Consider the following 15546-nt stretch of genomic DNA (forward strand, 5'->3'; position numbering starts at 1 on the left):
TTACGTCCCGTAATGGGAGGCACAAAGACATAATGAGGAACACAAGCCGAGGATTTCAGTCTGCCCTTTGCAGACTTTCCACCTGAGAGTTAATCAGACACAAGTCAAGAAACTGCAAACATACAGCAGGTCAAAGGCAAAACAGCAATTATTCCATAAATAAATATTTATATTCACAGTATAGTGCGTGAATATGTCCTTTCACAGCCATTTAATCCCCTCGGGACCTTCAGAAGTCATCTTGAAGCCACCTTCGGGGCTTCTAACCCACTGATATGGAAAATAGAAAATCCATTACTATTTTACACCTCTGACCTTCACATCCTGTCTTTTCTCCCCTGTATTGCAGCGGTACAGTGCGGGAATCCAGGTACCCCGGCTCACGGTCGTATTTCCCGTTTGGATGGCACAACCTTCTCCCATTCTATCGTGTATTCGTGTATGGAAGGATATTTCCTCACTGGTTCGCCTACACGCCAGTGTTTGGCAAATGGCACATGGTCTGGCACAGCTCCAAACTGCACAAGTGAGTTTTGCACACACAGACACATGAAAGGAGGATGTAGTTGTGTCTCGTAGTCATGGTGGATTTCTTTAAAAGGCCGCTCCGCTGCACAGCGTTCACACTTTCATTAGAAAATGAGAAGAAGAGCAGCTGTGTCAGTAGTCACTGTTAAAGGCTGTCGGTGTCGGTGTCTGATCAATAAGATGTGGTCAGGCATAGTCCAGATTCTGTCACTGCGGTGAACAGGGAACACACATCTTAGGGATTTCAGTGTTGCTTCGTTAATCACATTTAGTTCAGTCACACTTAAGTCTGGCAGTCGTTGAATTTGTTACTCAAGAACTAGAACACACGCGCACACAAAGAAAAAGTTAGAAAATAGGACAGGAACGATTAGGCACTCCTCTGGGTGTGATGGGTAAACACAAATTCAATGTGGAAAAGGATGATCAGCACAATAATGCACAGCGAATGTACTGTTAGCATAGCAGATTGAATCAGCAGCCAGTCTCGTTCTTTGTATAATGTATGATCAAGTTGAACACGATGGACATTGAATCTGATGTTGTGCCCTCTTTCATCTGAAATCACGTGTGCCGGGAGCGCTGCTGAAATATATGATATCGATTAAGACAAATCTCTTTGAGCCTGTTCGCCCAGTGAAGCATCAAAGATGTCAGGCAGTTTTTATTGTCTGGATCTTGGCAAATGAGCCTCAGAGTAATTAAGAAGTATTCCAATCTATATTCAGTTTGCATCAGGATGACTTTGAAACAAAATTACACATTGTTCTTCTCTCTGAAAGTCCCCATATTCTCTCTTCCTTATTCTTTTTGCTTGTTATTGAATGACAAGAAAAAGATAAATGGTGTGGATGTAATTTTCAATTCTGGATTGAAATGGGTCTCTGGAGAGAGATGCACAGGGAAGGAGTGAAGAGAGCGAACGACTGGGGAAAAAATGGGTTTGAATAATAATGATCAAACGTGCAGTAAAGCAGAGGAGCTTTCTTAGCTCTTTTTCCCACTTTGGAGCGTGCTCATCCCCAAACTTCTTCTCTTTTGTACTATCACTTCACATTAAAGTTTAGTGGTCAGTTCAGGGACATCAACACTTAGGATGCCAGGATTGGCTCACTGTGCCTTCATTAAGGAGGCAATCATTTTCACGGTTCATGGGTAATCGATCATGTAGGTTACCAGATCAAAGTCACACAACACTCTCAAGGGGAGAGAGAAAAGTTTGAACTTTATTTTTTTCTCCCCAGAAACTCTTAGCGGATGATACATGAAATTTATAGAGCATGTTCAGAAATTAGCAAATGAGATGAAGTGTATTAAGGAAAGAGAGTTGCTCAGTGAATTGTGAACTAAAACCATAAAAGCACTTTGTCAAATAAATGGCGAACAGGGATTTTTTTTTAAAGTGAGAATATTTGCCGTTTAATACACTCTAATTCAGTTGATTTCTCTGCTATCATCATATTTTCGCTTCTCTTGTCTGTGCGTTTCTCTGTCAGTTTAAGTGTAGTATTGGATTCCCCAAGTGGTGCAGAGGGATTACTGTACATGAAGGCATTTCTGAAGCGATCTGTTTCTTCAAATTGGAGTTCTTTTTTCCTAAGTAGCTAAAATATACTAAGTAATTGGTCGGCTCACATTGCTTTAGAAAAAGAAAATCAGTGATATAGCATCATGTGTCACTTCTTGGTCTTCTTCTACTACTTCTTCTTTCGGCTGCTCCCTTTAGGGGTCACCACAGTGTATCACCTGCTTCCATCTCAGCCTGTCCTCCTTGTAGAATCTGAGTATATGTTACTAACGTTCCCAAAGTATATCACAGTACAGAAAACAATATTAAACTTTCAAGAAGCAAGAAAAAAATGTTCATGAAGATTTACTGGAAGCAGCTTATTGACTTAATTTCTCACAGCAAGTAAGTGCACTGAAAGAAGTTGCATAGTTAAGTTAAATTGTTGAAGTCGGTAGCCTGCAGCTGTTGTGCACTGTGCTTGCTTAACTTGAGTTTTCACTTCCCATAGATAGACATGCATAATTAAAGATTTACAACTGTATAAACAAATTTTTTTCCTCTTTCTTTCTGCGCCTTTCTTCTGGAAAGATGACTTTTCCACCTCCTCACAAGATGGTCACTTGACACCGGCTAAAATCTTTATGAGCTGTCCTTGATTTATGCCAGCTGCTTCTGACATGGGTTTGAAGAGATGTGCCATGCTTAATTGAAGATAATGTGTAATTTCGGTGGCTTCAAATGAACTGTGCATATAAAATGTGGCAACACAAAATATGCAGTGAACATTCATATATACTGTGCATAATCTTAGTACAGATTCAGAAGCCCAGGTGTAATCCAGACCATAAGCATATGTGACGCAGCATGTGAAAGCCATGCTTTCTTGTTTTTGTTGCCTGAAATTTGTAGAATAACATGCAAAAAACAGGTTTCTATTTATCATTCTTTGTCAATGACTTTTTATCTTGAAGATGTCAAACTGTGTCTGTTCTTTGAGTTATTGTGATTCAGTAACAATGCAGATAGATAAATACTCACTCGTACAGATACAGACACTTATAATGGCCACCTCATCAGTGACTGTATTGTCATGTGTGGAATTCTGGCCAATTGCCGGGTGATGGGTGCTTGTAATGATATCTCCCGCCTGTGACATGGATGATGCAACCATGAGTAGTAATGCCCCTAAGTAGTATTTAGGAAAACCAGTGGTAATATCTTGTGTAACCACCAGGGGGAGCAGTGTGGAGCCGCATTCCTTTAGAGCACAGGTGTCCAACTCCAGGCCTCCAGGGCCGGTGACCTGCAGGTTTTAGACGTGTCCTTGGTCCAACAAAGCTGATTTACATGGTTAAACGACCGAACAAGCTGGACAGATTATTGCTGACTTGTGTTTCTGAACATGAAAGCATAAAATGATTATTTCATTGCATTGCTAATGTTCTTATACAAAATGCAAATTTTAAATTGAAATTTGAACTCACTGCAATTGCGCAACAATATGTTTAAGTGTGTTTATTTTTGTCAGAAATATTTGGCACTTTTTTCTGAATATTTTTGATTAATTAATGAGTGAAACACTGGGTGTAGGAGTGAACCACAAAGATTTGGCACTGTGCTTAAAGCTATTGGTAATTCTCGCCAGTTACGCTTTCCAAATAAATTGACAGTCATAGCATATGCATGCTTTCTCAAGTTGTCTGCAGCTAATCTTGGTCTATCACCTTTGCGATTTATATTAATACACTAGTTTAAAACTTTTGTGCTCTGAATGGGACACTCCAAGTCCAACAACTGGTACATGTCCTGCAAATAATTGTCCAACAGGCAGCATTTATTTATTTAGTTATAGGAAAAACTCCATATGCTGACAAGTAGCAGAGAAGTAACAGTTATTGTTGTTCAACCTGGTCTTCATGAGCGACCATTGAAACAGCTCTGCCCCCATAGGATATGATTTATTTTATCAACTATGCAATCGGGAGATTATCAACAGCTGATACCTATTTTATACATTTTCTATATTGTTTCTTGTGATTGTGCGATCAAAGATCATCATCATCATCATATGAGCCCTCAACCTGAATATAGAGAAAAACCACTCAAAATGTATGGAAAAGAACCGTCTGGATGCTGATGATAAATAGATAAATAAATAAATAAATAAATACACACTTTGAAAAAAAGAACTTGTAAAAATATGTTATGCAGTAAATTGCCGGGTGTGAACCACCTGCATTTTTTTAACTATCCATCCATGCTCTGCGTATCTCTGATAAATCGCTGCAGTAATTTTAAGGGTAACTTTTACAGACAGCAGATTCCTTTGTCACAATAAGGTGACCGTTCAAACAGCTCTCTCACCCCCCCACCCCCCCTCAGAAGGCCAATGACTGCAAAAAAAACTCTGGCCAAAGATCCGCTGTAGGCCGTTTGTGATTTTAACACATATAAACAGTATCCCAGGAATCACTGACAGCAGGTATTTACACAAAACTGGTACAAAAACAATCATTTTCTTTGTATTTTCCTGAACCAGCCCCCCCAAAAATGCTATGCAGCCCAAACAGCTGATAAGTTACACACCCTCTGCAGTTGAGTAAAGGGGCGTGTTTATAGTGGAAAGTAGACGCTCCCCAGGAGAAGAAAAGGTGGATGCCTAGCTTCTGACATTCAGCTGAGAGCTCGCTGTGAGTTAACAGTCAGCCGGTGTTGTGCCAAAAAGTGATTGTCTGCCAAAAACTGATTTCCGGTATTTGCCAAAAACTGATTGCTCGTATTTAAACTGCTATAAGTAACTCGTTGGGCTATAATATGTGAAACATATGTCAAATGCATCCCTTATGGATGACATAAAGTCATCTTGAGCCACAAACAACATTCGTGTAACAAGGTAGAAGGCGCATTCAGTTTTTGGCAGTGACTTTTGTACAACCTTTATTTATGCAGTTAAAAAAAATCTCATTAACATTAAAAATGTCTTTTGTAAGAGTAAGCTGGCCAAGAGGACAGCAGAAATGGCAGCAAATATTACAATAGTGCTGTAAAAATATTTTAAGTGGCGGTAAAGGACCGGATTGGTTAAAATGTAAGTACAATAACACAGAGTTGTAAAGTTACTTGAAAAACAGATAATTTTTTACTTCTCTTGTAAACCATGTTCACCGAAGTCTATTTATCAACATACGTAAAGATATTACACATAAAAAATACACAGAAACATTGGAAATCAGTTTTTGGCAGACAATCACTTTTTGGCACAACACCGGCTGACCTCTGGTTGAAAGCGGCAGTTTTCAGTGGCTATATCTGCAGCATGTATATTAAATAGTAAATATCTAACTAATAACTAATAATTTATTTGACATTAATTTCGAGAGGATGATAAATCTTACTGGTAAATACTAAACTTTATTTAATAAATAAAAGCGGCAGCACTCTTGACCAACCCGTTCTCACTCCCAAAGCGTAACATTTTACGCTAGGTGACAAATCGTCACCATATTACGTTTTCGGCTACCCACCACGTTCCTAAATGACGACCTCGGAAAAAAGAGGAAATATGAGAACCGTGTGGACTGCATCTACACATGTTCGCTCTTTTCCTTCACATGGCTTGGAAACACGCTATTTAACGTCATTAAAGTCCTGGTTAAGGTCGGGAATAAGGTTATGGTCAGGGCTAGGGATAAGGTTAGATTTAGGGCTGGAAAACAGTCAATAACACGTCTATTACCGCGGGAGCGTCATTGCACTGGATTCCAGCCATAACCTGCCGCGTACCATAAGAACGCCGAAGGTCTCCTTTCGCGTTCCTCAGGTACGCCGCGGGACGTGACTAAACGTCGACATGTTACGCCTCGGGAGTGAGAACGCTCTGCCTTGACTTTGGGAATGGCTGGTGTAAGCCTATCTGAAGTTGAGTATTTTTCACATTTCCTGTCAAATATCACACAGGCAAATTTTTGTTCAGACAGTCAATATTACCAGAAAATGAACCTTACATGCTTTGGTGAGACCCAGATGTTATCTTTCCTCCACAATGCACCACAGAAAAGCTTGTCCTTGTAGTGTAATTACTACATTATTACATGAGTAGTCAAATATCATAGGGCTAAATTCTTAGAATTCGAAACATGGTTTACGTTATCTGACTTAGACTGGAAGTTGATAACAAGTTTAATAAGTAGTAAGTTACTGTGTGCAGAGCCACAGAACCACTTTGGGTGAGGAATATTATGACAACTGCACATTAAACATCAAATGTATCAGTACCAGCTCCACTGCAGTTTATTCTTTGTCAGATTATGATATTTGGGGCAGGAATCTGTAAGAAGGATGCAGTACAGCATTGCTTCAGTTAACAGAAAAGGCACACAACAAATGATTATACATGCCAAACAAGCATAAAGGGTGCTGTTGTGGTTTTATGTTAATTTTCAAAATAAATGAGACTAGATTGTTCACATAGTGACATCAGTTTCAATCTTGTAAAATGAAGAATCCAGCTTTTCCCATGTGTTCTGTCAGAATACAAAGCTGGTTTTACCCAGGAAGGAAATACATCTCCAAGTGCTGAATTCCTTGGCAATAACCAAAAATAAACAAACAGAAATTAATTTAAGGGAGGAGGCGTTAGCAGTGACAGCCATATGCATCAAACTGACTTCTTACATTAAGGTGAACAAGTCAGGAAAGATTTTGTAATAAGTACGCACAAATTAGAGCCTCCGAGATGAAACGAGGGCTATGAAAAAGCAATCAAATAAAGGCTGGCAACTATAATTTCATCAGCGGTAGCACTGGGTTAAGACCTGACAACATACTGGGCCAACACTCAGCCATCTGTTTACTTTGGAGAAATTGTGCCATGAAAAGAAGCCAAGAGTAGGGATATGAAAAGAAGAGACTGCACAAAATACATTATTATTATTTTTATTAGTTCCTCTGCTGATTTAGACAAATTATATAACTAGAGTGGCGTAATCTAGAATGGAGAAGTGCAAGTAAACATTACGATTACTGTTAGTAGTATTATGACAATGTAGGTGTCACTTAGTCTTATGTCATGTGCACAGCAAACTGGCAATGTAGCTATTCCTTATTTTCACATAACATTATGTCAGATGCCTGGAAATCATTTTTAGTTATGTTAATGCCTCGAACACTTAAGAGGCCAACGAATACTGTGTTCCTTAGACGGCATCTAAAAGAGCTGCTTTATAAAATAATGATTCATTGTTACTTTATTACTGTCCACCTATCATTTATTTGTCACGTGGGCTTTTAGAAGTCATTTGAGAAACTGCTTGTAGGTTGCTTTCAGTTACAAAATTATTACATTCAGACTAAAACCTCAGTGTATCAAAAAGTATCATTAAAAACCCCATGTCACTATATTCTGCTCTCAGCTCCCATTCAGGACATCCAATGGAAGTAGCTTTCTTTTTAAGAACTTAAGGATTGTAATGAAATAAACTGAATCTCAGTTTTCTGAAAAGTCCAAGTAAGCAACTTTTGTTACAAACATAAATTCACATAAATGGTGGCTGTAGGCAACTTTTGGCTTGTGAAGCTGACTCTTAAAGCCCAAAGGTGGGGATTCTGACTTCCACTATCTTGATATTTTGTAGCAGAATGCAACAAGTAAAGAGCTGGATGCAAAAACCGAGGGAAATGGTACACACCTTTTCATTCACAGTGTTGACCAGTTCAGATACCTAACCTGTTTTACCTTCCTTTTTGATTGCAAATGGGAAATATTTTACAAAATAAATGTTGTATGAAATGTGACTTAAAACTATAATTATGACCAAAAACACTCCAGGGAAGTGTTTACTGAGGTCATAGTTCAAGGGAACAGTGCTGTCTTTTTCCTTTGGGATAGATAAGTCACCCCATGCTCTCCATTAGAAAGAAAGCAGATTCAAAGTGTTCACTGGCTTCACTATTCAGATCCAGAAGCCACACTGGTAGCCTCATCGATTACAAAGACCAGCTGAAATACAAACAACATAGAAGAAAAGTACTTTTATGTATCTGTAAAACTGCAGCCAAGCTAGTTTTTCCAGTAATTCTTTACAGATAAATGTCCCTCAGAGGTGAATTGCTACTCTCTACTCTCTCATGTCCAACAGCTCATTACAGACCTGCCAAATCACACAAAAGGCAATACCCTGATCAGTCATACTTAAGTTGAACCAACGTTGCTTCTGGCAATTCACGACTACACAGAACAATTTGATTCATACGAGTGAAAGAATACTCAGAACCAATTAACATTTACCAGTCACGAACATATAACTACCGACTAGCTGGTGGCAAACACGCAGCGTTAAGTTTTTTGTGTTTTTTGTGCAGACATCTCCTGTTCTTGTCACTGTCTTGGGTATGAATTATGGGTCGAGGTGTAGCAATGATCATCATGCACAGCTGTAAATGTCACAGATATTTCAGTCATTTGATAAAATATTAGTATGACCGCTGTATCATTATTAAACCTGAAAAGAATAATCCTAACCATGATGAAGTACACAGTGATGTCACAGTGGCACAAATAAATGCAAGATTGGGAAAAGAACTAATGATTAATGATACAAAGGAAGACTAAAAATAGAAATGTTGCTTTATGTTTCATGTTGAAGTTCACTCCACACCATTAAGGATGATTTCTGATGCAGCGCTTATTTTTTACTACCAATGGCAGTGATCACCTGTGGCGATCCCGGTATCCCAGCAAATGGACTCAGGTTTGGCGACGACACCACAGTGGGCCAGAATGTGACGTTCATGTGCCAACTGGGGTATGTGATGGTGGGAGGGGACAACTCTTTCACCAGGACCTGCACCAGCAATGGGACATGGAGTGGAACCATGCCAGCATGTCAAGGCAAGTACCTCCCACAGATACGCATTTCTCCTACACTGTATCAAAGACTTGCTGCGGTGGACGTTCAACCTTGATAACCATCAGACAGCGTTGTAACAACCTTGGCATGCCAGCACACTGTCACGCACAATCTAAAGTGTATGCTTACATCCAGAGATCTAATGAGATTAGCAAGAAAGGTGACACAGGCTTCCTGTGTAGTCAGATACTGCCATATACTCCTCACTTAAGCGCACTGATAATGCAAATGGCAATGACACTGAAAGACATAAACCCATTTGCATAATAAGGTGCATATATTTGAAACGTACACATCCACACATAGAAATAAAGCCATTTTTAATATGTTTCTCAAAATATCACCCATTTAATGCAAAAATCTTGCTAGTTTTTATGCTTCACTGTCTATGGCCACATTCTCAGCTGGATTAAAAAAAAACTATATATATATATCTATGATGATTTCATCCCCCAGTCTAGAGTTGCACCTGTGAATGCAAAGAGCCGATGCTAAAAGTTCTCTGACACCTGGTGATGGATGGCTAATAAGTCCTCTCCATCACCACAAGGATACCTCTAATTGTACCCCAACAGTTAATCACTGGAGTCCTCTCCCTGAAGTTTGTGCCCATTCTACTCTATGATTAACATCAAAGTTGGAAAATCCAGGAAGAGGACTTAGCTGTTGTACGCCCATCAGCGATACATCACTCTGTGATTTATGACGCCTGAGTGGAGGCATAGATTAGCATTTCTGCGCTTGACACTCAAAAGTAAGTATTGCAGGGAAGATTAACTTGTGCAGCGAACAGCTCAAGAGTACACCAGGAAGGGGAAGAGCCCACAAGGCTAATAGGGGCTCATTGTTGCTAAGGAACTGTTCCCAGGCTGCTGTCTCAGTTACAGTGAAGCAGGCCTCTTGAGGTAGACGAAAGGACAAATGAAATGAAATAGGCAGGTTGTGAGAGGTTCAAACCTCCTTTGAGTTTGTTTTTTGTGTTTCTACTTGTAACCCATATATAAGACTTTTTTTGGGGGGATCCAAAGATAGTTAAGCTCATAAGTAGCTGTTTAAGCCAGGCTACTTCTTGCCCTACTAATCTTCTCAACCTTGTCTTGAAGATTAAAAAATTACAAAATTCAGTCTGACAGTAATTGTAATATTTTATTAGTGCTATTCAATATTAACGTGCCGTGTTCTGGGGTATTGTACGGTGAAGATGTTGGTTGAATTGATGGTCCCACAGCTGTTTAAACTGGGAGAGAAAAGAAGACAGAGGGCAATGGGTGTATATGTGCAAGTGTATAACCCTCATGTGTGTATATTAAAAGTGTGTGACATTGCTAACCTCTGAGCGCTAATCCTTGACAGCTACTGCAACCGCTCAGCCTCTCGGTCCCCGATCCGGCTACGCTTAATGGGGGTGGCGTGGAAAGGAGCAAAACCCCAGAGCTTAGGCCTCCTCATCACACTCGCTCACACACCGCTGTGCCTGAATACAATCACACGGGGGCATTCAATTACAGAAGTGTCTCTCTCATGCATACGTAGACACAGATGATTGCACACTCACGTTTTCTCCCAGCGCTGCCACTGCCTGAATGCTGTCAGCTCCCACTGACCTGTATGCATTAGTCAGTGAGCCACAAGGTCCTCCTGCCTCTGTCTCTCAACTGCCTTCGCTTTTCCGATAGCACTTATTTCTCTCATGGGATAAATGAATAAAAGAAAGGCAAGAGAGAGAGGACTTTGATTACTAAGTGGGTGCTCAACATTAATTTTCCATTCCTCGGTGTGGATGGGGTATAAAGAAGGAGTACAGACGTTTTATGCTTTGCTTTCCCCCTGTCGCCGTGTTCTTCCTGTCCTTTGGTCTCTTTCTAAGACTATCTAGGGCAAGCAATAGAAAAGCACACTGGTAATCATACGTTTTTTTATCATCACTCTCCCTGACAGCCTTCGCAGTGGGACATCTCAGAAAAGGACTGGAAAAATATCTGTTTTCTTTTCTTTCATGTGAAACTAAAAACAATGCCTATTTTTGCACAAGTTTTTTTTTGTTTTGTTTTTTGTTTTTTGTTGTTCATTTTTCACGATTGGGTTTAAGTTGAAGGTGCTTGCAGTTCACTCAAGGTGAGCTGTTTTAAAGTTCTCACACCTGGCATCTGTCACCTTGTCATAGATTTTGGATGATTGTGCCACAGGAAACTGAGTTAGTATTCTAAGAAAGGGAGGGGGAGGAGGGGGGAAAGGTGAGAGGAAAGCCAAGAGGAGAAAAATTGAGACAAAGAGGTTTTGCATGTGCCAAGCCTGGGCATAAATTTGCACTTAGTGTATGAGCATCAGTTTTAGCCACAGCGTTTGTGTGTGATGACGCATCCTAAGCCTTGCCCGGCAAGGATTCAGTTTGAATCCCGGGTTTGGCATGTTCAGCTAAGAGGCACTAATGCTGCTTAGAACTACTTACGAAAATGGGGACACTCTCTGCTTTTTTTAAAGCAAGTAATTTCAGATGCAGTGCTTACAGGATTAGAAGACCTACTCTTCTAATCTGTGTAAATTGCCTACTTGCACACGTGCACTCATACATTTTCTATAACCCCCCCCCCCCCCCCCCCCCCCCTTCGTGTCTTTTACACAGATATACCGTAAGATCACTGAAATACACACGCAAACCTGCTTTTTACTTTACAGCCTCCAGCTACGCATTTTAGTGAGATAATTCAGAATGAAGTGCCCCTTTTTTCCCAGAGCAACAACTTGGAAATCCCAAACTGAAGGCACTCTTTACTGATTCATTAACTTCAAAGGGAAACAATTTTAAGTGAACCTGTTTCTCCTTGAGAAACAAAATTACGTTAACAAACAAAACATTAAAAAACAGATTGGAGCACGAGGAGGTTTTTGCTCTTATTTTTATTCTCTATTCACCGTGGCCTAAATACTGTTCTGATTATAGCACACTTCATATATACTGTATATGCTGCTGCAAAATGTCCATATGGAAATCATTTTGGATCTGCTGCCAACTGAGAACAAAAAGACAGTTCCACCTTTGAGAGGATGTGTGAATATCCCACAGTGGCTTGCTCCACATTTACTGTAATTTGTTGTGCAGAGAATGAAAAGTTGCGCTAACGAGGCAAGGAAGTTGTCCGTCATGTGCCTGCCTTCTATCCCCGCGTCACTCTCATGTCATAACTTGGATAATTGTCACAACTTTTTGATTTTTGAATTGTGAAAATAAGATGAAGAGAATTAAAGGCTTCTCTGTCGGGGAGCCATATGTAACAAGCACGCATGTATTTTAAATATAAACGAATCAATTGAACTTGCCACAGTTGTAAGACTCGGATAAGGCTCGACTTCAGTTTGCAGATGTTTGTTCAAGTGTTTAACCAAACACAAGAATGCCAAAAAGAAAGAAGGGAGAAAAAGACTTGGGGGTAATGATGGGTGCTGAGGGAGGATAGCAGTGGTATAAAGCAACAGCACTAATTTATTCACATCTCTAAAACCCATATCCCATCTGCGTCCCCACGGGTTCATCTCCAAGTGTGTCAGAACAAACTCTGAGCTTTATTATGCATTCATTTATTACATTTGTTGAGCTGAAAGTTTACGGCTTACACAGACGCAAGATGCCCCCCTCATTTTGCACAGAAATTATTCTGTATTCTCCAAACAGAAATCGCTCACAGTCAAAACACAGACTATTTCTCTGAGCTAAAGACCTCATTTTCAGCTGTAATCCACACTATGCAGAATGGTGAATTAGTGCCACCTCTGCTGCTTTTAATTTGATGCTTTTGGTGTAATGGGGTTTTGGTCACTGCATTGACCAGTTTTAACCTGACTTGGTTTTTTGTTTTTTTGTTTTTTTAAATAAAGGTCTCTAGGAAACATTTTAACCATCAGTATATGAATAGGATGATAAAAGCTTTTATTTCTTGGATGAAAAGTGAGTGTATTACTGTGTTTACTGTGTGTTTACATCCATCTTACGCCATCTTAACCTCAGTGCAATTAATATTTAGCAACATTTCAATTTGAAATGTAAGATTCAGTACATGTGTAGCCATATTCTTGTAAATACAGATTAATCACAGTAGTTGTTTGTCTGTTCTTGAGTTACATTCAGCAGCCATTTTGGTTGCTGAATGTAACTCACCTTTGCTGTAAGGCAGAAGAAAAACAATCTTTCCTCAAGGTTTCGTTTGACCTCTCCTGCTGGCATCCAAGGCTACTAAACCCAATATTTTCAAGTCACAACATTTTCTTGTTGTAAGTTATATTTTAGCTGAGAGTCTTCGTTTGCAAAATACCTTCTTCCAGCAAATATTCAGACTGTGTCAGAGAGTGAACCATAGATGATTCCAGTAAACTATCAAAGACTATATTCTATCTATAACTCTAAATACTTCAAATTTGCTTTAGACCCTCAACTATTGCAGAGGGTGGCGGTACACACTAATCAGTGTGTGCCCTCTTTTAAGCATTGCACTCAAACTTAATTCATTCTGATTTGTGCTTTGAATATACTCTGATGCGTCTGTGACCTGCGTATCCACTCTATCCCTACAGTGGTCACCTGTCCTACACCCCCATCCATCCCCAACGGCCTCCTTGAGGGCTCAGTCCTGGAGTGGGGAACCAGCGTGAGTTACACCTGTTTACCCGGCTATGAGCTGTCTTTTCCTGCTGTGCTAACCTGCACAGGGAACGGGACATGGAGCGGAGACTTGCCTCAGTGCTTGCGTGAGTCATCGTTTCCTACGTTCATTCATGCCCACAGTGCCTTCAGGATGATTGTAATGTACAGGAAGTCTCTCTATGTTTAGACTGAAATAAACCAGATGACATTTCTGAGACTGTCAGAAACTCGGTGATTCCAACAGTGAGCTTAATTGGATTGTTTTTGCCCGTTTTTAACCATTATCAGGCTTATGATTTTTGACTCTTAAAATAAGTCTTGCATCCTTTTGTTACATGTATTTGAGTTTCCAGACAGCTCTATACCTGCATATAATTTTGTTTCTCACATGCATTACATTAGTTTTAAGTTGTGCCCTCCAAGGCAAAATCCCGTATACACCACTTTTGCTGCTTTAAAAGGTTACTTCAAGTTAATGAAAGTCAAGGAATTTTGCTTAAGGATCATACAAATGAAATGAGACAGTCTGGCAGAGATGCAGAACAGAGATTATATCTGATCTCCTAAGTTACAACATCAGGGTCTTTTTTGTAAGCATTCAATCATACTTAACCCTTAAACCACTTAAAGTAAATTTAAAAAAAAAAACATCTTTCTTAAATGAAGGCTGGAAAAATGCAAAGAGGAGTTGGACGTTAGATCCTGCCCGTTTCTGAAGACGTAAATAAATATTTCATCATTAGCACGTGAAAACGAAGCTCTTATTTGGATTTTGATTAAATGAAAAGTAAATTGACCTCTAGCCTAAGTAACAAAGCTACAATATTAACGATGAAGATGATGATGATCCGAGCGCAGCCACAAGTGATGTGTCGGGTGCGTCTTACTACATTAAGACCTTTCTCTGAATCATCTTTGCAAGCATAATAATAACCTCTGGGATGCATGACTGCTCAAGAGTGTCTCGCTGTCATCTGAATCATTCCTGCATTGTATCAGTCAGACAGAAATGAAATATCAAGAAGGCTAGAGTACTTGCATGCATTTGCTTCTCTCTGAATATCAGTCAGGACTAAGTAGAATAAAACAAAAGCCACTAAAAATAATCCTGCTCAAACCCTTCAAGTGCCACTGTTTTGTTTGAAGTATCGCCACTTTAACTGCTGAATATAGGCAGTCCTTTCGTGCTGAGTGAAGTGCTGAATTTTGCATCCTACAAATTAAATATTGCAGCCCTCGTGTGCAAGAAATCTCTGCCGTCAGATACTCGACTAACTATTAGGTATAGCGTTTTATTGTGTATACAGTTACTTTGGCAAGGTTTTGAATTAGAGGAAAATTGGGATGTTTGTAGTATTTCATTATCACATGTTGGATCACAACAGACTGAACCTATAAAGCCCCCTGAGCCCATTTGAAAATAGTGCATTTGCTGCTGTGCTCTCTTGTAATTGATGCTGATGACAGAGTTCATTGCTTGTGGCCATCTTCAGTCAGGCGAACGCGGGCCCATTTGGGTACTTAGCTTCTGAAATGCAGCTGACAGACTGCTCGTGTTTGTGGCCACGCTACTAGAAGCATAGTACCGCTTGTAGCCATTTGCTGTACTCAGTGGCCACATAGCAGTCATTTACTGTAAGTCAGTATGCGCACTGCTTTCTGATTTATACCCTGCTTAACTGAAAACGACCATATTTGTGCGCCATGCCCTGATAGTGCTCTAGCAAAGCTGAGTAACCAAATGCGTGTTGTATTGAGGTACGCTTGTATCTTTGTTTGCCTGCTAAGAGTAAAACATGTCGCCTGTTCGTAAAATGGATAAGGTTCCACCTGATTAATGTCTGGAAGTTGTCTACTCCAATTATGGTGAGCGGAGTCATCCCTCAGCACACTACAATCATTTTTCCACATCAGCTACCCCAAAACAACCTCCCGCAGCAACGTGAGTGAGTAACCTTTATGTT

General features: G+C 39.9%; 1 protein-coding gene across 3 annotated transcripts in view; it reads left to right on the forward strand.

Moving 5' to 3' along the window:
• Window positions 1–15546, forward strand: part of LOC102309299 (CUB and sushi domain-containing protein 3) — a 159952-nt gene that overhangs the window by 124679 nt on the left and 19727 nt on the right. For all 3 annotated transcript variants that reach the window (XR_006052877.1, XM_042213393.1, XM_042213394.1), the window contains 3 exons: window positions 350–526; window positions 8745–8927; window positions 13513–13686. Coding sequence is in view for 2 of the 3 variants with exons in the window: in XM_042213393.1 (XP_042069327.1) it covers window positions 350–526; window positions 8745–8927; window positions 13513–13686 (534 nt within the window). In the remaining variant the exon portion in view is untranslated. The remainder of the gene's footprint in view (window positions 1–349; window positions 527–8744; window positions 8928–13512; window positions 13687–15546) is intronic.

The sequence above is a fragment of the Haplochromis burtoni genome, unplaced genomic scaffold, assembly GCF_018398535.1.
Source record: "Haplochromis burtoni strain Fernald_Lab_line unplaced genomic scaffold, NCSU_Asbu1 Contig_439, whole genome shotgun sequence".
Classification (NCBI taxonomy): domain Eukaryota; kingdom Metazoa; phylum Chordata; class Actinopteri; order Cichliformes; family Cichlidae; genus Haplochromis; species Haplochromis burtoni.